This window comes from Vanessa cardui, chromosome 9 (assembly GCF_905220365.1).
Source record: "Vanessa cardui chromosome 9, ilVanCard2.1, whole genome shotgun sequence".
Lineage (NCBI taxonomy): Eukaryota > Metazoa > Arthropoda > Insecta > Lepidoptera > Nymphalidae > Vanessa > Vanessa cardui.
Window position 1 is genome coordinate 11,031,493 of NC_061131.1, and position 25,376 is coordinate 11,056,868.

Consider the following 25,376-nt stretch of genomic DNA (forward strand, 5'->3'; position numbering starts at 1 on the left):
CATTTATTTTCTCTGTGAGGGGTACAATTAAGTATAAAATATATTTAAAAGATTTTTTAAAAGACAAATTTGATACTTTGTGAAAAGTTGCATAATTTGGTAAGTGTGCTAGCATAGCTCACTCTGACAAAGTTAACCAAATATGTACATCAAAAAGAAAAATACTACGCAATCGCCAGTACTTAATCTATTTAAATAAACGTCTGCTACGGCATATAAATGGCTGTATAAACAGAGCCGACTTTACTGACCTAAACAGTTCAAGGGAACTTATTTTCCTGAACCCCTTATTAAACAGAGAATTACCAATCCTTGCGTGTAAATACTTCATTTAAGTGCAAATTAATTTTTATAAACACATATAATTATAGTTAATTAACTTGATAGTTAAATAAGACTACAATTTCAGTAGGTATCAGATAACTCTTTTCTCGATTTAATGAAGTGAATAGGAAATTATTTATTAAATCTATGTATCGTCTACTTGTATAATTTAAAGCAATTGATTTAAAAATTAAATAGTACAAAGTTTAGTAGCCTACAAATTAATATTACTTTTAAATCAATAAAAACACTCTAGCGAAAACTCCTTTGAATAAATCATCTAGGATTTTTCTAAATAAAGATTTTAATGCAGAGTAGCTGTTTAAAGTTTTCGTCAAAAGTTAACAAGAGATTTTAAGCATCTCTTCGACCTGGAATTCAGCTTTTTCATCAAAGGCAAGCTAATGATTGGGTCACTTCGACTTTGAGTTGTTAACAAATTTCTGTTTGATTGTGAACTCTTTTATCTCACCATAAAAACGTGCTACACGTCTATATATGTGATACTTGCCGATGACCAGTCTAGAGCGCGTCTAGAGCACCGCAGTACACCGAAATACCCACCAAACAGCCACCATGGCCAGCAGCCACCTCCTCCGTGTCTTCGCGGGCGCCATGGAATCGTCTCCGCATGCTACTGTGACGGTATGAATGGGCTAGAAGAAGGTTAATATTCCATACACTCCTCCATAAAAATGACAATTATATATTAAAAATGTTATCTATTCGAGTAATATAAAAATAAAATTATACGTATTTAAATAATAAAAATAATAATTGGCATGAGTAGTATAACTATGTGATTTAATAACCGATACTTTATTTCTAAATACATACAATAAGAACTATTCTGAGACTGATTATCCATGTAATAACTTTAAACGGAAAACTGTGTGTGTTTATTTATGTTTATATTAATTAGTTATTTCTTGATTTAGAACGTATTTTAAACGTTATATAAAAAATTATGTATTTTTTTTTTAAATAAAAGCAATTAAATAAAAGACAATTTAAAAAGTATACTTTATTGGTTACAAATGTAATTGGCCTTAAAAAATATTTTTAAAACCCTTTAATCACCGATGTAAGTAATTGGCTAAATTACAATATCACAAAAATATTATTGCTTCACATACATGTTGCTACCAAAGATATCTATATAAAAGTAATACAAAAATCTAAGTATACTTTACATAAAACACTTACAAAAGGCTTATATTTAAACAACATTTTTGACATACTTAAAAAAATACTTATCAATAAAATCCCTTACAATGCGTTAACGTGTCGGCATAGTATCTTAAAATACTAAGGCACGCGCGCTATTTTGATAATAAAATACTTTTAGGCTGTTTAATACCAAATAAGTATCAACATAAAAACAAGATTAATTGCAGACACATTATAAAGGCGAGGTAAGACATTTTTCTTTAATAATTACCTAATTGTAACTGTTTGGTTATTTTAATATCAATCCATTTTAAACAACATTATATTAACAACCAATATTCGTAATTTACATCTATAATACAATATGATAATAATGGATTCTATTAGTGCTTTCAAACAGTCTAAAAAAGTATCAACCACATTGAACACTTCAATCCTCATCTATTTGTTTTTCCTTTTCACTAAACTTTCCATTTAATTCCACACCTTCGGGTGATCCATCTTTTTTATCATGAGGTCTATAGGCCGCTGGGCCAATAAGGGACAAAACGACCGGCAAGAATAACAAACCATTAGAAAGACCAAAAAGTATAACAAGCAAAAATATTTTGAAAAATGACTGAAAAGTGTAGGCTTTCGACATACTTAATAGTGATAAAGATAGCAAAGTTGAACCTCCGCCCAAAAGGACCGCAGTGCCGATAGAAGTGACTGTTTTAAAGGCCCTTTCATTACGAGAACCTTGGGAAATCGTTAAAAAGGTATGTCCAACGTGTGCGGCGTAATCTACACACAGACCTATTGCAAGTTCGAGGCCAATACAGCAAACAATATCAACAGTCATTCCCCACCGTTGCATCCACCCCAAAACATTAACTATTGTTAACATAACACAAACGAAAATCCACAAACACATCTGAAGATTCGTAATCAAAATAACTGTGCAAATCATGACACAAAATAGAGCTAATTCGATATTCCTTTCAACTTCAACGCCAATAATTTCATCGGTAACCCAATTAGCAAATACTTTTGACCAGACGCTACGATACCCACTTCCGGTTGTAATATTGGTTGATTTAACAATTTCTTTAACTCGATTCATTGCAGGTACGTATTCCTCTGGACCTTCAAACCTAGTAAATCTGAATGCCAGTGACGAAGCTGTTATATTATTAAATACATGCCCGCAAGTAAGCGGATCTTTGAATTTAAAATTAATTTGAAATCTTCCACCAACAGGACTAAAAAGAAATCTTGATAAATACTTGTTAAATTGTGTACTGGATACCGCTGTGGAATTTTTTAAATCAAGATCATAATTTTTATGGACGTATCCGTGAAACGTTTCAACCCACGTATTTACTTCTGTTACGTATGATTCGTTTCTCAATACTTGTATCATATCGTATAGTTTTACGAATTCTACACTATAATCCATATCACCTAAGAAAACTGTTGCTGGTTGCCCTTCATCAGGATAGTAGTATTCATGAACATTTAAAAAGTCTTTGTAATATGTACCATCAGGAATAAACCACTTCGGGTCGAATCTCTGTTCTAATTTCAATATTGATACTACACTAAAGCAAGTCATACCTAAAGTAAATAATAATATAATAGTTTTTCCTGGAGTAGTTAATACTATATTTCTATAGATACTCTCTAGGAATCTTTGAAATATTGTCTTCTCTGTTGGTAAACTAATTTCAGTTTTATGTTTATAGCAAAGCAATATACCATTTCGTTTTTGTTCAACTCGCCTAATATCTAAGGTGAACACTGCTACATAAAACGTAACAGAAAAACAAAAGATAAAGAACACCCCAACAGCAGCATAAATACAAAAAGACTTTAATGATGGTAAAATTGTGATAGCACCAATCAATAAGGCAACAATATCAGTGAATGATGTTATTACAATGGATACTCCTGCATGTTTTAGCATGTGACCAACCTTGATGTGAATATTTTTCTGTGAATCTTCAGCTAGGACTATTTTCCAGCAAGCATTCATAACGAACATATCATCCACACCAAGACCCATTAGTAGGAAAGGTAAAGAAGAATGAACAGGACCAAAAGGGATACCCATCAAAGAGCACCAACCTATAGTAGTAATGTAAGCCATTCCAACATTTAGGAGACCAATACTACCTAACGTTAATCTAATCTCTAACCAGTTGAAACGAGAGACAGCCATCACAACATAAAAAAACATCAACACAATACCTATAAATAATTTATCCATATCTTGGAACATTGTTTCTCCACTTGTATCCGCAAAGCTTCTACCCGCTTCATAATAAAATTTAATATTATTATCATCAAAAGATAAGGATTTTACATACTTCAAATATTCCAATTCCCAAAGTGCTAATGGAATCGATACCCAGTCTTCAGTGCCGACTAAATTACCTACCTCATTGAGATCCACTTGTGTCATGTTTACATACATATACCAAGTTAACAAAATGGATTTGGCTGATACTACTTTACCCGCCTCATCAAGCTCTATACCACCCAGCAGCTGTGTAAAGTCTACAGGATGGCCGGTGGATGGATTTATTCTAATATTATTTATATTTGTTATTATATCATCGTTTGTAGCATTATTTATAAGAGTTGCATTCCTTTTAAACATATCTATTATATTATATTGAAGGCACACTAATGGGAAGCTTTCGAGAAAACTACAATAAAAATCCTCATCAATCCAAAGAGATGGATCAGACAAGTCTTCATCGACAGCACCACGCTTCTGTAACGGCTTACTATTATTTACTTGCATTGATTCATCAGATCTAGATTTCCAATTTGTACTTGCAAAATTGACGACAGGAACTTTAAAACATAAATCATTCAGAGTATACACTTTGTTTTGATGTTCGACTTTCAGTGAGCTCACATGACTTGAGATATTGTAAATTAATTGTATCACATTTGAATCTAAGACATTGTCTGCTGTTATTAATAATTTCTGTAATCTAAAATTTGTACCAAAATTGTTGATGTACCAATTGGTGTCATAAAAGAAATCTGAATCTGGAGGCACCCATAGTTTCATAGGATTCTTTTCTATGTGAAATGTGAGTAATCCACCGCAGCTCAGGAGGACAAAGGCCCATGTTGCCACTATAGTTCTCCATGGATGTTTGGCAACAAATACTCCGAGGGTGTAAAATATCCGCTCAACAAATTCCACAAAAACAGAAGAAATATTTTCCCATATTTGTTGAGGTGACTTGATTTTCTTTATACTAGGCATAGATATAAATGTCTCAAATAAATTTAAAGATTAAAAATCACTCAGGTCACTTCACTTTTATTTATGAAACAAGAAAAGTTAATTTTCATTACTACTATCAATCACAGATAGTGTATATATAATCACTTAATTGTTCCTTAACATAGTCGCATGTTGTCCATTCAATAAATACGTTTACACTTTTAAAAAAATATCATTATTAACTCACTGTATTTTTTGTCACATAGTATAATTATTACAATTGAGATTATCTTATTCTGATTATCTTATATTTGAGAATATTCTCAATTTCTAATTTTCAGTGGCAAGCTATTAATCTTTTAGGAAAAAGATTAAAAATCAAGCCATATGATCTGAATTTTATGATAAAGTTACGTAGAATTTAAAAAGGGTGGTGCCTTTTATAATATCGCCGATAGCACAAAAAAAATCAAACACTGCGTATTGTTTCTACTCCCGGTGCTATTTAAAAATACGACACTGCGGCAATTATACACGAGTCGCATGAAACTTCTGTTATAAATACACAGCAGACCGTTAGGTATAAAGCGCCATACGAAACTAACAACTATTGACAATTTGACAACCTTCTCAGTTCTGTGATCTGTCTTAAATGCTAAATTGTCATCATTTATGATTATAATAACTGTCAATACGCATTTACACTTTTTTTTATTTAATTGTTCTTGGTGAAGGCAACAGTAGTATAATACGCAGCCAATGAAAGTAATATAAGGCATATAAGTAAAATATTTTTTAGTGCAGTTTTGCTACTTTGGCGATTATAAAGTCGCTAATTTTTCCCGAGTCTAATTGTTGGTGATAAAAATATTGTAGTTTTATTATTATTAAATATTTCGCAATGTGAATTAAAAGCTTAAACATACCTTAATTGTCAATTAAACTGATGTTGTTTAAAGCCTGATGTTCACGGCTAAAACAAATCTATTTTGTTTGAATTTATAATAGTCATCGGATAAAACAAAGACTGGCATTCCTGATTATATTATTGTTGTATGTAGGTATTTAATTGTAGAAATAAAATTTGACACATTTGACAAATGTCAATTGACATTTGGAAAAAATAAATAATTATTGTGATTTATAATATATTTATATTTAAGTGTAAAAGTAAATTATCAATATACCTACATTGAAATAAAGAAACAGTATTATTAATTGATTTCCGATGAAAATTGATACAATGAAGTATATTTCTGAATTATTAGAAAGTATCAATCGTTGCTTATTACCAAAATTGGATTTAAATTTCGAAGAAAGTACAGCTCACGTAGAATTTGATATAAGGAATAAGAATTTACGACATAACTTCCAATTATTAGAACAATGCTTAGGAGATTTAGATATATTAAAAACAAAGGAAACTTCGGCAATAATATCATCATTACTGATATTGTATAAAGAACTTACTTGTGACTGTCCATGGAATAACGAAAACACACAGGAATATTCTAAAAAATTAAACATTTACTTTGAGCTATTGTGTGGTTTACGGTTAGATAATATATTACAGCAGAATACAAATTTTGATGTACAGGAAATATATGATAAATCACTTGATGTTTTGCACGGTAAACTTACATATGATAATTTTAAGAAATATCCTGGGCAAATTGAAGTCTACTGCTCAATAGTAAAAGATTTAAGAGTAAGTCATGTTATAGTTTGCTGCTAGATTTTATTGAACATAAAATAAAACCTTTAATTTGATGGTTTTATTTTTCAGAAATACAAAGTAGGTTTAAAACCACAAAAGATCTTTCCTGCATCACTGTTATTAATTGATGATTACATCAATACAAACAGGAGTAAAGGATTAATTTGTTGCCTATCAATATTGAGATGTTTGGTATGTTATTGTATATAAAGTTATATATTATATTAGCTGTATATTTTCAACTGGATTCATTTACCCTAATATTGCTTGTTATCTTGCCAAAAGTGTTGAACAAATACAATTCATTTTTACTTTATTTTCCACAGGACTATAAAGATTTTGATGGTGGAAATTACTATGAAGTTGTGTATAGGAGTTTAATGAAAACATTTGTTGAGAAAGATGCCGACGTCACAAAATTGACACATGCTTGCTTATTGGAATTGTGTAGAATGTTCCCATCTGATGTGAAGGTAGGAATATTAATAAATCAATATAAAGATTACTTTTTTATTGAATTACATTTATTAATCAAATTTTATTTTTAGAATGCTAAGCTGGAGGAGATGTATACTGGGGTCTTAGATCAGTTATACACAGAATCTAATTTGCAGAGGAAAGCAGAATGTTTTAAATTCACTAAACATATAATTCAGTTATATAAAATCAATTGTGTCAGTAAAAATATTTTCAGAACAATTATCTGTGACAGTTTAGACGTTTGCACAAATGAGGCTGTTGCTGAAATACTTTTGTCTAGTACATTACAGGTACAGATTATTAATTTTTTTAAATTCTACTAAAGCCAGAATTTGGAGAAATATTTAATTATTAAACAATAAAAATCATAAGTGCCATATTTCAATTTTTAATACATTACTGAATTAATCTCATTTTATGTAATAAACAACATTAATCAGTTGTTATTATACATTTTATTTATTGTTCTAGTGTTTAGAAGAATGGATAAGATACTGTTGGTGTATATGGAAGCTGCAGACTGATCACAAAATAATTTCCATTCTTTTCAAAGTTTTATACACATGTAAAGATGAAGATTTAGCCACACACATGCAAAAACTTCTGATTACATTGATTACCCTCTGTAAAACTGATGAACAAGAGAAAATTATGGCAGATTTAGAGAAAGCTATTGACATGGAAAATAATAATTTCAATACACGAGTAGAAACAATAAAACAAGAAATTTATGTTAATGAATGTATATTTGAATAAAATATAAAATATATCACATTTAAAAGTTATTACTAATTTAAAAATTAATTCTTTATTCTGTATAAAATATCAGCAACCTCGGTTATAGTTGGTCTGCTTTTCCTATGGTATTCCAAGCAATTTTGAGCTAAATTATAAATTTCATTGGCTTTAGTCCAAGCTTCGACTGAAGGATCTAATAAATGACTAATATCATTATTAATAGAGTTTTCTTCAACATAATGTTTAATATTTAAATTCTCTCCATCATTAGCAACAATTGGTTTTAAACCAGTAAGTAGTTCCAACAAAACAATACCAAAGCTGAATATATCAATCTTTTGTGTTATAGTACCATGGATGCCTTCAGGAGCCATATAAGCTGAAGTACCCATGGGACATGTTGTCACAAATGTCGAATCATATTGCTTTGCCAATCCAAAGTCGCATAGCTGTAAAAAAAGCATTTGAGTTTTAAGAATTAAGGATAAAAATTAGGATACCAGATTTCAATATTAAGCATATGTTACTTATTAAATATAATACAAGTTTTATACCAATGTAATATAAATTTGTTGTCTTTAAATTATATGAAAAGATGTTTTACCTTGGGTACAAATTCTTTTGTTAGGAGAATATTAGCTGTTTTAACATCCCCATGAACAAAATTCTTAATAGTGTTCTGTGAATCAATTTCACCTACAATTCCTAAAATTTCACTGTTACCTTTACTTTGTAAAGGTTTTTCACTAGTGTGCAAATATTTCAACCCTTCAGCCGTCCCTATCATTATATCAATTCTTTGAATTTCACTTAAAATCTTTGCTTCAATGTTTTGTTGTAAAGAACCTCCATCTATATATTCACAAACAATACATGGGGCTGGACCATCTTTCGAAAATCCTATTATAGGAACAATGTTATTGTGTCTGAACTGTGAAAGGTATTTGACTTCTGTATTAAAAACTGTCATTGCAATATCAGGCTTTCGGTGAATTTGTAGGTGACTGTGAGCTTTTTTAACAGCAAGTAATCCATACTTGAAATGATTTCCAACGAACACATCTCCAAAGCCACCACTTCCGATCCGCCCCATCAAACCATTGGGACCATTGTTTAGTGTTTCAGAAAAGTTACCTGTGATAGTTTCTAATTCATTATATTCAAAGTGAGTTAAATTTTCGTCTTGAAGTATAGCACTGTCTATTCTCAGGGAAATATTTATATCTGGAAATGATGTCTGATATACATTTGGATTGTGCTTAATATTATTGCTTTTAGTAATAGTTTTACTTTCATAGTCTGTATTAGAAACATCAGAATCTGTGTATGTATAACTTAAACGATCAATGGATTGGTTACTTTTTGACTTTAACATAGCACTAATGTCTGGCACATTCATAGAGACTTGTGTTTCTTGCTGTTCTTTGGAAAATTTAATAAAATCACTTTCAGATGTTGCAGTTTTTTGATTGTCAACATTATATGCTTCTCTTATACCATTCTTGGAAAACTCAATCATATCACTTGCGGATTTCATCTGCCTTGTCGTTTTATTGCACATTTCATTAAATTTAGACTTGTCAACTGAACCCATATTATTAAATCTTTGTTCCATACTTTCATCATTTAACATTTCTGTCACATTTGTTGTAATAGGAGCGGCTGGGCCATACTTTGGACGCTCAGGTAAAGATTCTGCACATAAAAAAAGTAAAGTAAAAACAAGAAAACAAATTTTATATCTATCTATAAGCCTTTGTAATAAACTAAAGGGAATAGTGATAAGGATGGCAAATAGGAATAAAACATTAATAAGAATTATAATGTTCAATAAAAATAAATAAAATAGTTGAGAAGTATTATAAAAGGCAGAGATGTTCAAATCTATGGCATGTATAAAGCATTGATCATTATTATCATAGCAAAATTTATACCTTGTAACATTTGAGCTATCTCATCTGCTGCTCTGTACATTTGAGCTTCTTTCAAAATATCTTTCAAGTGTGTCAGTGTTGGTCGCACTCTACCTGATGTTCCCCACTCATCCATTAGAATCTCTGTACACTTCATATTATTCGCTTTAGCATACTCTTCAATCATTCTGTAATGAACTAGATATTATTTAATCACTCTTTTATTACTTTACCGTTGCCTTATTTTCAATTGTGTGTCAATTAAATAAATAAAATATATTAAATAAACTTTGAAAATTCTTTATATAAATCAAGTATATGGTATAAAAATCACATTGATAATTATACACATGTACACATATTCATGTTCGGATGAATAGGGATAATATTTGACACATATCAGAAAAAAATTTTATAATTGAGCTGTAACAATTTAACTATATTCTACATTGGAAATTTAGAAATTATATTTTATAATAGGGTAGTTGTGTTCAGGTTATGGACCTTTATAGTCATATGATAACTGGTTATTTATGTTTTGTAAAAAACAATGTATACAGACCTTATGTGTTCATTATTGTATTTGGATCCAATACTGTCACATTGTAAACTTTTGGGTATAATTGACATGAATTTTTTCCAATCCTCGTTGATCTCTAAAATATTTACAACTTTGCAAAGTGCATCGGCAGGTAACTTGCGAAGTTCGACGTTTTTGTACATGTTTTTGATGCTATTTCCACAAAACTAACTAATATTCTTCCAAAAGAAGTCTCAAAAGTCTTTCAAAGTACTAGTTAACGCTTATTTGATCTTGAATAACAATTATGAACAGGAAAAGTATACAATATTCATAATAAAATTTACATTTGGAAAGGAGGGAAATCCCTGTTATTGTTAATTTGTTACGTCACGACTTGCGAGTGGACTGTCCGATCATTTATCATAATAAAGTATTGACATTAAATTATCAGTCAACTAACTGACATTGACATATGAATAAAAAAAAACTTATAGCTGTGACTGTGATACTTACATATTTGCAGAAGTACTTTACAATAAGTACAGACCTTAAAATAAAAAAAAATAAGGCAATTCTACTTTTTATATAGAATAGTACGATTATGGCATCCACAAATGTATGTGATTGTTTAACAATTGGCACTCTCTATTGCATCCGATGGAGCGGTAAATCCGACACGGCCGAAGAATTTGTTTTCCGAAGGGGTATTTGTTAAGAAGTTTTCGATAGTAAAACCCTATAACTGAGGTTTAAAACTAGAACCTCGGGTTCAGTGGCCTTATTATTATTTCCAGTTACGAAATCAACTAGGCAGTTAATCAATATCTTCATTTATTAAATACAACTTGTAAATACTGGCACACGATACCAGTTAATGAAAAAAAAATGTGGGATATTTACAATTCGGATTCTGAATCATTATTTTATAATTTAATAAAAATAAATTTTGTAGCTATATTTAACACTTATTTATTCATCTTAGTTGTATATTAAATAACATAATTTCATAAAAAAGCAATTATATATTTATATCTTCATTTATCTATAAAAATTGTTACTAGAAATCTAAATTCTCTTTCATATAAGCAGGGGGCAAATTAGCCGTTATTTCTCGCATGTGCTCTATCTTCTGCTGAGATGACACTCGACGCCACAGCACTGGACACTCTGTATTTTCGCATTTTAAATAGAGTTGATGATTACAACACGACTTGCATATCTGAAACATAGAAAACAAGATAAGGAATTTATTTTTTAAATATATTAAGAAGCATCGAATACCGGATACCCGAATACACATAATATACGAGTAAGGTTTTACATACAAAAATTCTAAGTCTTGCAGTGTAATAAGCTATTTGACAATGCGAAAAATAAATTGTGAATTATTGTAATCAGTGTATATTATGAGTTTAAAAGTGATTATTTACTAACGAAACTTGAAAATAATAGTTAATTTATTCAAAAACCATAAATAAAAATGAATTTTTTCAAACGTTTGTCACGTGACACAAAACGCTCCTGATTGGCCGGACTTATAATGAAGTCACTTTGTTGTAAACCTTGCTTTTCTACTATATGTACCACAGATTAAAATACAGCAAAGTGACGTCACCGACCCCATTGCAGCGCCATATTTTCCAAGTAGCGTTTTCGCGCGTTATTTAAATATGGAATTTTTAATATGATATTTTTCGGCAAATATGTACTAGAAATAAAAAAAAAATCTACTTTTACTGTGTTCCTTAACCTCTACTAAGTAATATAAAATGGATTTTAAAAACCAGTCAAATAGCCTATTCCATAATGTAAACAAAATAACAGAGTACAGCAATCGGAATTCCTGATGAGGAAAACAAATACGGGGGTGATATGCGGGACTATGTACGTTAGTTTATTTAGTGAAATACCTGAAGGCATAGGTGCTGGTGTCGGAGCGCGCGCGCGAGCTTGTCGGCGACGGCGGCGGCGGAGGCGCGCGGCAGGGCGGCGCAGCGCGCGCACAGCGAGCGGGCGCCGCGCGCGCCGCACACCGCGCAGCGCCCGCGCTGCATGTAGCGCGCGATGCCGCCGGAACCGCCCGCTCTTTCTATTTGTGCCTCACGACTCCAGCCGATTTCTTGCCACCTGTTTTTAACCGAATTAAATGATTTAAATACCCCGAATTTACAACTTGTCAATTTGTCTGTGATTTGATAGAAACTAAAAGAACGAAATAATATATTTCAGTTTAAGTTATTTATACAGCTGTAGACTCATTTTATACTTTTAAATAAAACTAATTATAACGGATGAATCGCGTATATTAATTATTTTTAAACATCCCGACGTTTCGAGCACTTTGCAGTGTTCGTGGTCACGGGTAGACTGACCTACCCGTGACCACGAACACTGCAAACTTTAAAAATAATTAATACACGCGATTCATCCGTTATAATTAGTTTTATTTAAATGTGTAATAATCGCGAAAATTTAAGACAACATCATTTTATACTATTAACGATTTATGATATCGCACCACTTGAAGACGTCGACGCCTAGCAGCGACAGACAGCGATGCAGCGGCGGCAGGAGCACGCGCGTGGCGTAGTAGGGCACGTGCGGCGCCAGCGCGGCGTCGCGCAGCAGCTCGGGCGGCGCGCGCGCCAGGCGCACGAGCGGCGTGTGCGGCGCGCCCGCGCACACCTGCCACGACACGCGCTCGCCCGCGCGCGGCGCCGACCGAGCGTCGCGCGACACCCAGCGTCTGCAGGTGCACGGTCTCGTCAACACTCATCAATCGCACTCACTGTTGCGTTCACAGTAATATAGATCACTTTGATAAAATCAGTGATAATCATTGTATATGCACTAGAAGTAAGGATAAGCTCATAACGCCAAGTTTCCGACTCCGCAAAGTCAATGAATCCTTCTTGGGGCAAGGTATCCATTTCTATAATAAAATTTCGCAGACATTTTTAACTTTACCGTCTCGTAAATTCAAATCGTTTATAAAAAATACATTGGTGAAAAAGGCGTATTATTCGATACAAGATTTTGTAGATGATAAAAAAGCGTGGAAATAATACCTGTTGACTTCCAGGCAGGATATATTAATTTAAATAATTGTATTAACTAACATGACTGTATTTTTTCTAAATGTTGAAAAAGAGTAACTACTGAGTTTCTTGCCGGTTCTTCTCGGTAGAATCTACTTTCCGAACCGGTGGTAGCTACACTTAATTGTTAAATGACGATTCAAAAGTGCTTGTAAAAGCCCACTTGAATAAAGTATACTTTGATTTTGATTTTTTTTGCATACAAACTGAAGTTATATTCGTGAAACACCAAATTTTAAAGTTATATCTATAGGTAAAATAGCAGCCTGTAAATTTCTCACTACTGGGCTAAGGCCTCCTATCGTATTAAGGAGAGGATTTGGAACATATTCCACCACGCTGTTCCAATGCAACCCGCATTGCATGATGGAAATATCCATTGGTCAGTCAGGTCTAATTAAACTAAGATCTAATGTGGTACCGTCATTACTTCTGATTATCCAAGTGCATTGCATGGTTATTTACATGGGAATCAGAGTAATGTATGTGATGTTGTCCAACCCGCATTGGAACAGCGTGGTGGAATATGTTCCAAACCTTCTCCTCAAAGGGAGAGGAGGCCTTTAGCCCAGCAGTGGGAATTTACAGGCTGTTGTTTTGTTGTCCAATATTTATATTTTATTGATTTATTTATAATCATAGATACTAATATAACAACAATTACTTAGTTTAATAATTAATGGGGCATATTCCTAACGTTACTCACTTGGCGATCTCATTCGGAGGAGCGGCGGCTCCTGGTCGATAGCCATTCGGTCCATGGTATTCTCGGGTGAAAAACAACTCTTGTGGCGAGAGTGTGCCGTCAGTTAGTTTCGACAATACGCCGCAAACGAGTTTTTTCACTCGAGACATGTCACCCGTTTCGAATAATTCGCAGAGAGACCTTTGGAGTAGCTGCAAATAATATATCGAATGAAAATTGTGAATTATTGTAATCAGTGTATATTATGAGTTTAAAAATGGTTACTTACTAACGAAAGTTGAAAATAATACTTAATTTATTCACAAATCCATAAATAAAAATGCATTTTTTCAAACGTTTGTCACGTGACACAAAACGCTCCTGATTGGCCGGGCTTATGATGAAGTCACTTTCTTGTAAACTTTGCTTCTCTACTATATGTTAATATCAGCCCTTTATTCCGAACAATTAAGTTATTTGTATGTATATAGTTGTGTTGTTGTTATAAACTGTTTAATTCTACTATATGTACCACAGATTAAAATACAGGACAGTGACGTCATCAACCCCATTGCAGCGCCATATTATCCAAGTTGCGATTTTGCGCGCTATTTAAATATGGAATTTTTAATATAATATTTTTCGGTAAATATGTACTAGAAATAAATAACACAACTTTTACTGGGTTCCTTAACTTCTACTTAATAAAATAAATTGGATTTTAAAAAATAGCCTATAAATCAAACACCCATCACATATGAAAGAGCCTTAATATAAAAATTTAACCTGAATATATTTTTAAGCATTTACAAACCTTCACACCGGCTGGGCATCCATCGCGACGCACGGTCTCGATACCTTTAGCTTCATATACCGGCTTCTCTTGGTCTGGACTCTCGTACATATAGCCAACGTAGCGCTTCTTTGTTTGAAGAATACATGGTTGATAAACCTGTAACAAACATTTTGAAATTAACCATTTGTAATTAACTTAATACAACAACAACAACAACAGCCTGTAAATTCCCACTGCTGGTCTAAAGGCCTCCTCTCCCTTTGAGGAGAAGGTTTGGAACATATTCCACCACGCTGTTCCAATGCGGGTTTGTGGAATGCACATATGGCAGAATTTGTATGAAATTTGTCACATGCAGGTTTCCTCACGATGTTTTCCTTCACCGCTGAGCACGAGATGAATTATAAAGTCAAATTAAGCACATGAAACAGCGGTGCTTGCCTGGGTTTAAACCCGCAATCATCGGTTAACATGCACGCGTTCTAACCACTGGGCCATCTCGACTCTTAATACCGACATCACATTAGACTATTATTACTCAAGGGGACATTTTTGATGAAATATTTAAATGTTGAATTTATATTCTGAAAATCCGTTCGTATGATGTAAACGCACTTTACATACTAACTACATTCATCGCTAACTGTATTGCAGAATTATTCTCATTAGGCTTTTATTCAATAAAAGTACAGTTTTCTTGTCACCTTCTCTAACTTCAAGGCCACCGGCGACGGGTTGTCGGCGGTGACTGCGTCTGCTATCTGGCGCCCGATATCGAAGGCTTCCGCGCGAGAGCCGCCCGGCACCAACACGAACATGGAGTCCGTGTCACCGTAAACTACCTAAGAAAACAAAAAAAAAAAAAACATATGTTTATCTCAATAACGCATTTTATTATTGATCTAATGAAAATCGAACACGTGTTCAAATTTGTTTGTTTAGCTAGTCAATAAATATTTAGACGGTTAAGTCCTGCGATTTTAAGACTACAAATAATTGCACACCTCCAAGAGCTTGTCTTCTATTGTAAATGTTCATTTGCCATCATCTTCTATTTCTATTTTTCTTTTTTCTTCTAATATAATTCATCAAGATAAACGCAACACACGCAGCTTGTAGGTCCGACATTTCAAAAAAGAATGAACGCAAGGTACAACGAAATGTTAGTAAATGCACCCTCGCTGTGAGCATTTACCCGTAACATAACGCCGAGCATTCGCAGGAACGTTACATTACATGGAAATGCTTTGGAAACTGAGCTTTTGCCTGTATTGTATCATTCGTAACAACGTTACATTACACAGAAATGCTCCAGAAAATGTTGTAGTCTATACTCACCTTAACGACATCCGTTTAATGTCTAACATTAGTCACTGCACACTTTTTACATTTTACTATTATACATATTAGTTTCCAATATTGCTGCTAATTTCAGTTGCAGGTTGTTCAATAAGTCGTCGTAATTATAAAACCTACTGAATATATTATAAAGATTAAAGATAAATCAATCAATATATAATATACCTTAGCATTCCATTTGCTTTGATTGACGAGTTGAATGGCTCGTTCTAGAGTCTCCCTGCCCTTGGCGACGACGCTGTCGCCGACCTCCACGCACGGCATGCGGCCGCTGAAGTTGGCCGCGGTGTAACCGTACGTAACATTCGCTATTAGCTTTAGTCCTGTGAAGAAACATTTTTTAATTGTTTTGTGGACTGAGTAATTGATTGTCCAATCAATGTAGCTTTGTATCCAATGTATTTTGGTATCCAATGGTGAACTACACTTAACTTATCTAATGATATATAAATAATATTATATATGTAACTATTGTTGAAATTTATTTTCTCGGTTTTTATTTGTTTCTCGATCGCACCATTACATCTCGGTTTAATGTAAACCAACAATCCAAACACTATTTATTATAATTAAAATATAAAAGAAATATACACACATCAACACTGTCTAGGGATATTTTGTATAAAATTCTTAAACTCAAAAAATCATAGCCAGTTTGAAAATCTTTTGATGAAAGACTATTTTGTAAACCTTCTTGGACGATTCTAAATTTGAATTTGAAAAAAATACATAAAAATTAAATTTTTACGCGACATAATGGTAGCGATGGCCGAAAGTTTCGTTTACCTACAGTCACAATGAGATATTTTTTTGTGTCAAATTTAAGTTTTATAACAAGCTATCGATTAATTTCGAATTAAACCTATTGTGTGTTCGTGTAAATTTGCTCTCGGAAGATATCGATAAATCTTTAATAAATAATAAATAATCTTTTATCGCGCGTCATATTTTTTTAGTCCATATTATTATGTCACTAAAAACAACACATATAACAGTACCCAATTGTCGGGAGTGCATGGCCTTCTTGACGGCGTCGTCGGTTGATCTTTAAATTAATATCAAGCAAATCTTTTTTCGTGCGTCATATTTATTTAGTCCATATCACTAAAAATATACATATATAACATTACCCAATTGTCGGGAATGCATGGCCTTTTTGATGGCGTCATCAGTCTGCAGCTTGATGCCGGCCTTGACGGCCTGGCGCGCGGCCAGGATGCGGCGCAGCAGCGCGGGCAGCACGCCGCGCCGCAACGCCGCCTTCACGAAGCCCACGCCCACCGGCGACCAGTGCACCTGCCCCGACCGAGACAGACTCTCCAACTTCCTCTGCGGTATCCTCAGCCGCCACGCTCCGAATTCGTATGGGGCGTCGCTGAAATTTATATCCTATCATGGTATGGTGGACTACAAGACTATATACTGCTCGTGAAAATGAGCAAGGACATTCTGGAAGATACGCCTTCACGAAGCCCACGCCCACCGGCGACCAGTGCACCTGACCCGACCGCGACAGACTCTCCAACTTCCTCTGCGGTATCCTCAGACGCCACGCTCCGAATTCGTATGGAGCGTCGCTGTAATTTATATCCTATCGTGGTATGGTGGACTACAAGACTATATACTGCTCGTGAAAATGAGCAAGGACTCAGACTCTCCAGCTTCCTCTGCGGTATCCTCAAACGCCACGCTCCGAATTCGTATGGAGCATCGCTGAAATTTATATCCTATCGTGGTATGGTGGACTACGAGACTCTACTGCTCGAGAAAATGAGCAAGGATTTTCTGGAAGATACTTATCTAATTCTGGCAACACCAAAAGCTTAATTTTTATTAAGCTTTTGGTTTTTACCAATAATTAATAAAGTTTTTGTTTTCGCAGATTATATTCTTTAAATTTGTGGATGTATATTTGATCCAAGGTTAGTGGAGTGTTGGCGATTTAAGGAATGGTTAATATTTCAATTAAACATATCGTTACTGGCTAAAATTAGGAATTTGACAATTGTTACACTCATATCATGCGCCTGAACTTTTTACGGTCAAGTCATATTTTCCTTACCCATTTATATTTTGGACTCGCCCGATGCACGTCGAGAAACAATAATTGTAAGCGATCATCATCGACGGATACAGACTCTGGAAATCCAGGACAATTACGGGATCGCTGTAAAAACGTGACTCTGTAACGAATAAACTTCTATTATACTTTTCTTTTATTATTATACTTTTCTTGGGTAAAGTAAGGTACTAAATTGTTAAACAATTTATTCACTTGATGATTGTTTCTTTTGACTGCATCATAATACAATAATAACCAATCGTAATACGTATTCAATAATACAATAGCATAAGACAATAACAACCAATCGTAATGCGTATTCAATCAATCAATGGTTTTATAGGCTCAGAATGTTTGAGAAATAGAGGATAACTATTATAAACTACCCTCAAAAAATCATTACTATAAACCATCGTAAGTTGTATAGTATCATATAAACTAAACTATTACTATTGAAGTCTATTAACGTTAATTTTACGCTTATTTTGAAGAATTAGACAAAATAGTATACAACCTACAAATTTAGTGAAAGTCGTTTGCTGAAGGTTTGGATTTCTAACCTGGTTCAAATATAAGTGGAAGACACTCCGGTGCTCGCATTTTAGCTCTTTGTTTCACAGTCGGTGATAATGCGACCAAATTGAGAGGTCTCGCAGCACGAAGCATTAAGGATTCCACCCTGAACTGTGATCCTCTTGACAATACTTCCCACCATTGCAGCCCGAAGAGCCGAGCGAGTTCTGAGGTTCGGTCTTTGTAAATAGAAATTATGTTTATGTTATCATCTCTTTTTAATTGGCATTCATTCCAGTATAGTGGTATCTGACCTCTAGCTAGAGTCGAGATGGCCCAGTGGTTAGAACGCGTGCATCTTAACCGATGATTGCGAGTTCAAACCCAGGCAATCACCCCTGTTTCATATGCTTAATTTGTCTTTATAATTCATCTCGTGCTCAGCGGTGAAGGAAAACATCGTGAGGAAACCTGCATCTGACAAATTTCATAGAAATTCTGCCACATGTGCATTCCACCAACCCGCATTGGAACAGCGTGGAGGAATATGTTCCAAATCTTCTCCTCAAAGGGAGAGGAGGCCGTTAGCCTAGCAGTGGGAATTTACAGGCTGTTGTTATTGTTGTTGACCTCTAACTAACTTTTTAAAGTTTAGGTATACGTATACTAAAATAACGAATAAAAAAAGCAACATTAAAATACACTTACTTATCATATCAAGTTTTTCCAACATTCTGACGGTTCCATTTAACTTTGTTAAATAATACTCAACAGGAATCCATCTCAATATTCTAGATTCATCCTTCCACCATTCAGCTAATTGAGAATAAGTATATTTTGGTACTCTTTCATTCAATATCACATACATACAATTCTCGAAACTGTAGCTCGATAAAGCAAGTTCAAAGCGGAACAAACGCCACACATTAAACGTAATTCTCCCAATAACTCTTCCCTCTAATTCAGTCTCTTCATTTCTATATCGTTTCTGTCGGTTCTTTTCAGTTATTCTGGATATTTCTTTTACAAATTCAAGGCCCAATACGTGAGCTCTTTCGACAATGTAACCCCAAGAGTTCATTTCGATTTCATATCCACACAAAATGTCGGGATCATGAGTTTTAACACAATCTATAATCGTCTCCAGTAATTCAGTCTCACTATTCAAATAAGTTATCTGGAAGTTAAACACGCATCTGCTTAAGAATTTTGGTTCTTTCATGTCGTCAACGACGAAAATCTGCGTGACATTTCTTTGTAGTCTATGGTTTGGTGGGCAGTCATTAGTTACGGTCGTAAATATGGCTTCTATTTGATCCTTTGTGGGGTCAGGATTCAAGTCTCCTCTTATAGATGTATGAACTTCTAAGAGCATGAGCGTGAGAAAATCAGTCTGAAAAATAAGAAGAATATTTACAGATGCTGTTTTAAATGACCATACACTTATAGGAATTTGTTTTACCTCAACTGTTGGATTACTTAGTGTACCAAGTGTATTCTCTTTATTGGATTCACTATTTCCAAAGCAAAGAAATGCTCCATCAGGTTGCATTGTAATTTGTAGAGTGTTATTTAGCTCAGGATTTTCCTATAATCGAAGCAAAAAGTTAAGAAATTTCATACCCAGTAAGGAGGACAATCAAAACATTGCGTATAAACTACGAATTCTGAAAAAAAAATACCTTTATTGTTACGTCCAAACTCATACTACTGTTGAGCTCATTTAAATCATTTACTTGGGAATTTTCTATTTCGTCTATATTCAAATTTATATCCTTTTCCACAACAGAATCTTTGGTTATCTTATCCTTATTTTCCATCCATTGTATAACATCGCTACATAGCGGAGGACGTTTTAATGGTTCCAATATACATCGACGATTACTTGCTAGTAATATTTTCATTGCGTCGGGTTTTGTCGATTCTTCTGTCATTTCATTCGTTTGCAAAAATAATAGTTGACGCCAGTCTTCTAAGCTCGTAAAGTCTAATACTTGACCGAATGGCTTTTGATCTTGTGTTAATTTACTATTTAGCTTTAATACCATTTGACCTATTTCAACCTTATCACCAACATCTTTATGATTAGAATAATAAGGCTCAGGATTCCTTATTTTTGGAATTCCATACTTTTCTAAAGTCGACACAATATAGTTTTTAGTGGGAGCCCTGATTTTAGGAATTAGTGTTATGTCATTCAAACTACTCGTGGATTCATACGCTTTGATTGGTGTGTTTGAAATTGTTTCACATTTTATATCAACTTTTTCTGTTTCTTCCGCTTTTATACCAATAGATTCTTTGTCATCCGTTATTTGTGATTTGTATTCTGAAACTGATGAGTCAAACAAATGCGACTTGTCATAGAAACTTTCGATTCCCATTTCATTCTCTTCAAACGATGACCGATTGACTTCATTATCAGAGCTGTTTGAGGATTCCTCTTGCTTTGGATTGCAAATCTTAATATTAGAAGGGCCTGCTGTTGGTTCGAATTCATTTTGGATATCATACAAAATAGCAGCATCTACATTAGTGTTATGCTTTAAGCTGACTTTGGAAACTAAATTGACAATAGAATCTTCTTCAACAGAACCTTGTTTTATAGGTTCGTCTTCGCATTCTTCTGTAAAAGATTTTGGTTCGGCCTTACATTTTCTTTTGATATGTAAATTTGAAATGTTGTCAATCGTCTCTCTGGAAACATTAATCTCCTCAACTTCATTCATATCATTATCCTCGTTCTCTTTAGCTATATTTGTGTCCACTTTCCTCTTATTTTTTGGCCTTGATAAGCCCAATTTAAATGATCGCATTTTTCTTTTTCTCACTTTCTTTACATCTATAAAAAGAAAATATCAAATTACATGTGATTTCTTAAGAGTTAAATAATAAAAAATATAGAATGCCCAAAAATAATTTACGGTCGTCATCGCAAGTTCCATCCAATTGCGGTATACTAGCTCCATCCCAGAATGAATCATGCCATGATTGAGAGCTTTCACTACTCTCCTGGGATCTGTAAATATTTACTAACATATAAATTTAAAGCAAAAAATCATATCATTACTTACTTATTCATTAACATTTAATTAGTGAAATACCTTTCAGGTGGATTTATAAGGATTGTATCATCGTTAAATATCTGTGAATACTCTGCATTGTCAGAATCTAAGTCTTCATCTTCGTTTGCTGGTGTGCCCATTATACTATCATCTTCTACAGCTTTTTCATCTAGATCTTGCAGCATATCCACTAGGTCTAGGTCATCATTGTCCACTAAAAGGTGCAACTATATCTATTTAGATCTCAACTATTATACATTAGTATTACGCATTACTATGAGTGTCGCACAGTGCACGCATGATATCTTAGTGTCCGTCCAGTGGAAGAATAAAGAAAGCAAATAATGATTTTTTTATATAAAAAGGTTAGTCTTGCTTAGTAATAACTAATCTTATGTTTTTTATCTTTAATATAACCTTGAATTAAGTAATATGCATTATTTGAAAATTTATTTTATTTAATAGCCCAGATAAAACTAACAGGAATCTTATTAAAGAAACAAATACCACGCTCCAGGAAGGATCTATTTACTTCGTGAAAGTCAGAAACTAGGTGTTATTAGTTTACCTTTCCTCTTTGTGTCTATACAATGTTTAGATTAAGATCTAAAAAATAAATCTTAAGAGATTGATATTGTGGTGAATATTAAAAACATTGTTGTAAACATATTGTGAAAGTATACTCTATTAAAACTTCTATGGCATACAGGAGTCTTTAACACAATTTTTTTTTTTAAAACAACTAAATAAAGAAGACCCAAAAATGAACCTTGTGTAACCCTTATTCCCCCTTACACCACTAATACAGACACAGGTGAATTAATTCTATTAATAAATACCTATTGAAATCTTTTGATTCAAGTATGAGGCAACAAGATTAAGAGCTCTTTCATTAACTCAGTGAGAGTGAACAAATCCATACTTACATAAAATTTGACTATATCTAAGGGAGAAACTGCTATTTAATGCTATGTCTTCATCGACTAATGTATCATCAACATTATCAGTATATTCAGCTGTTTTTCTCAAAGTTGAATTATTGCTTAAGCTGGTAATATCCTGGTGTATATGGTGACTAATATCAGTAGCATTAAGTAACTGTGAATTTTCTGCAGTCTCAGCTGGGTAATTAACTAGTTCCTCATTAGCTTCAATGGTAATTTCTTTAGGTTTGTCAATTGCATTAGTGACTTTATTATGCATGATTTGCTCAAATTTACTGTGTGTATCTGTTTCTTTAAGATTTAATCGCCCTTGTGATAATGATTTTGAAGACATGGATATATTAAGTTGTTTTCTTCTTTCCAGTTCTTGATTCCATACTTCTTCAAGTCCTGGATTTTCAATTCCATCACCTCTGCCTATTCTTTGTCTATTTAATATATGTGAAGCAAAACAATCAGCTTCATAATAACAACTACTCTCAGGTTTTAAACTTAATTCACTGGATCCCGCTGGCTCATCACTATACTGGGACACACCAGTTTTACGAAACCTTACAGTTTGCAAATCAATATTGCTCATTCCAAACAGATTGAAATCTATGAAAAATTGTAATGTGAAATTAAGGTGAGCCTCATGAGGTTGTAAAGCTTGGCCTAGTATGGCTCCATTGCTGCACAATTCAACTGCTTGCTTAACAAGACCAGGATTATATAAGAATATTTTCAAAAACAGATGTACTTTGTCATGAAATCCATAGAATGGTCTGAAATAAATAGTTTAAGCTATAAAACTGAAGTATGTAAAGTAAACACTCACTTAAGCTTAGTCAACTGTTCAAACTCATATTCTTAATTTATAAAAATATCTTAGTTAATAAGTCATAAAGGAAAATATAGCATTACAGTAATCATTTTAAATAATAAAAAGGAAAATTCAATGGATTTGAGTAAAGTAAAATTATTTTTAAAAAGCTCTTATTTTATTTTTTTTGTATTTTCCAAGGTAGCAACAAATCAGCAGTATAAGAAAAAATAGGGCAAAAATACTTACAGTCCCTTTACAAGAGTTATTTTATATACATGTTGATTAGTTGACATTGCTTGTTTTAAAGCAATATTTAAAGCTTTATCCAGACTGGCAGCAATCTAAAAAATACATTAAAAAAATTTCAATATTTATTAATTATGTCTGTGTTATATTGGTGTTTTTTTGTTTCATAGCCCAATGTGTACACTTACTTGGTATAAAAATTGTGGTTCGGGATTGGGTGTAGGGCATGGTATGTAAAAATAAGGAAATACCCCATGTATATGCAAACATGCTTTATATCCTTCAGATGTAGGGCCAAATATTCTTAAAATTGGTACCTGCAAAATGAATATTATAATTTATTGACAGTGTTTCAATACACCAATAATTAAGAATTAAAAAGTAAAAATAAGAACATTATTGAAAATTATAATTTAAAAAATATGTCATGACATATTTACTACATTTATAAAAAAATCTTTACCTGTTTTATGTCAGAGCCTCGAAATTCAGAATATATAACATCTAACCCTGGTATTGGCCTTGTAAGATAATGATCACAAACAACTATTCGAACTGAAAATTCTGGTTTTATATCTGATATCGCTGAAAATAACATTATAAAGAAATAAGAAATATAATATAAATTGCTAATTTTACTAGTCTGTCTTAAAAGTTATAACTTTTGGCTCATGGTACAAAAAAAATTATTTCATTTAATGTTTTAATAAAATAAATAATTACTCAATTCATTACTTTTGTTCGTGTCACCATCCTCCCTAAGGCTGTCTAACATATTCATATTTTGTGTTTTGTGTTAAATTTAAATAGTTTTTATTTCACTGAAAAACTTGTCCAAACTTGTCGATAATGAGGAATACGCAACATTTTTCGTATTTTTTAAATTTTATAACACATTAAAACAAAAAAAGTTAAGGCTTATTGATATCAGATCATTTTATTTGTACCAAGTTTCGAAGTACATTAGAAAAAAATTAAGAAAGTTGTATTTGTTTGTTGACGAACTTTGACAATTTGAATTTTGACTCGATTTCGAGACCTATACCTACTCAACACAACTTTCTTTAAAGTTCAAAATTTTAAATTGACATTTCCTACTAGTTACATGTCAGAAGATAGAAACAGGCGAGGAAATTAAATAAAATAATATTAGGTCACTATAATAATTTATCATATATTTTTAATTGTGATAATATTATAATATATAATAGCCTCGATCACCTTCTCTGCCATTAGTTAACTACATTTAATTAAACATTTAAAGATAGATGTGAGAACAAACACATGAAACAAATATGAACAAATTAGTGTTTTATTATTTATTATATTCGTTTCACAAACTAATTTAATATATTATATTGTGGTTAACAAATAGTTTTATCTACAAATATTACAACATTTATTTACTTATATGTATGTATAATAAGCTCTTTGATTAAACAAGAGAAAATTATACAAAAAACAGGTTTAAGTATATTTTAAATATATTTTTATTGTATTCACTGGCCTGTGTTATACAACAGTCTTGTTTACAAAATTAAAGTCTTAATGTAGGATAGGACGTTAATTTATCAAAAGAACGAGAAGGTAAAAATCTACACTTTTCTAAATTATGCTTACTTCAAGAAAAATATCACATGTTAAATTAAATAAGCAGAATGAATTATACCTTTGTCATTTAATTCTTGACAGTTTACTTTACTGTTTAA

General features: G+C 32.8%; 4 protein-coding genes across 4 annotated transcripts; 1 reads left to right on the plus strand and 3 right to left on the minus strand.

Moving 5' to 3' along the window:
- Positions 1-1,333: 1,333 nt before the first annotated feature.
- LOC124532535 (NPC intracellular cholesterol transporter 1-like) lies at positions 1,334-5,391 on the minus strand. Its single transcript, XM_047107480.1, has one exon. The coding sequence runs from the start codon at positions 4,760-4,762 to the stop codon at positions 1,925-1,927; it is 2,838 nt and encodes a 945-aa protein (XP_046963436.1). The 5' UTR covers positions 4,763-5,391; the 3' UTR covers positions 1,334-1,924.
- Positions 5,392-5,818: 427 nt separating this feature from the next.
- LOC124532537 lies at positions 5,819-7,694 on the plus strand. The gene is made up of 5 exons (XM_047107482.1): positions 5,819-6,431; positions 6,510-6,632; positions 6,767-6,913; positions 6,989-7,210; positions 7,392-7,694. Exons 1-5 carry the CDS (start codon positions 5,952-5,954, stop codon positions 7,674-7,676), a joined length of 1,257 nt encoding a protein of 418 aa, XP_046963438.1. The 5' UTR covers positions 5,819-5,951; the 3' UTR covers positions 7,677-7,694.
- Positions 7,695-7,720: 26 nt separating this feature from the next.
- LOC124532536 (calmodulin-binding receptor-like cytoplasmic kinase 2) lies at positions 7,721-10,520 on the minus strand. Its single transcript, XM_047107481.1, has 4 exons — positions 10,134-10,520; positions 9,593-9,759; positions 8,263-9,353; positions 7,721-8,107 (listed from the first exon to the last, which is right to left on the minus strand). The coding sequence occupies exons 1-4, from the start codon at positions 10,292-10,294 to the stop codon at positions 7,721-7,723; spliced, it is 1,806 nt and encodes a 601-aa protein (XP_046963437.1). The 5' UTR covers positions 10,295-10,520.
- A 596-nt stretch (positions 10,521-11,116) lies between these two features.
- Positions 11,117-24,750, minus strand: LOC124532329 (DNA polymerase zeta catalytic subunit). Its single transcript, XM_047107191.1, has 20 exons — positions 24,391-24,750; positions 24,131-24,252; positions 23,856-23,984; positions 23,668-23,762; positions 22,599-23,380; positions 21,712-21,886; positions 21,532-21,626; positions 20,290-21,449; positions 20,070-20,195; positions 19,316-20,000; positions 18,655-18,846; positions 18,095-18,215; positions 17,163-17,407; positions 16,198-16,355; positions 15,378-15,515; positions 14,692-14,829; positions 13,899-14,089; positions 12,613-12,840; positions 12,005-12,221; positions 11,117-11,313 (listed from the first exon to the last, which is right to left on the minus strand). The coding sequence occupies exons 1-20, from the start codon at positions 24,446-24,448 to the stop codon at positions 11,152-11,154; spliced, it is 5,217 nt and encodes a 1,738-aa protein (XP_046963147.1). The 5' UTR covers positions 24,449-24,750; the 3' UTR covers positions 11,117-11,151.
- Positions 24,751-25,376: the final 626 nt, after the last annotated feature.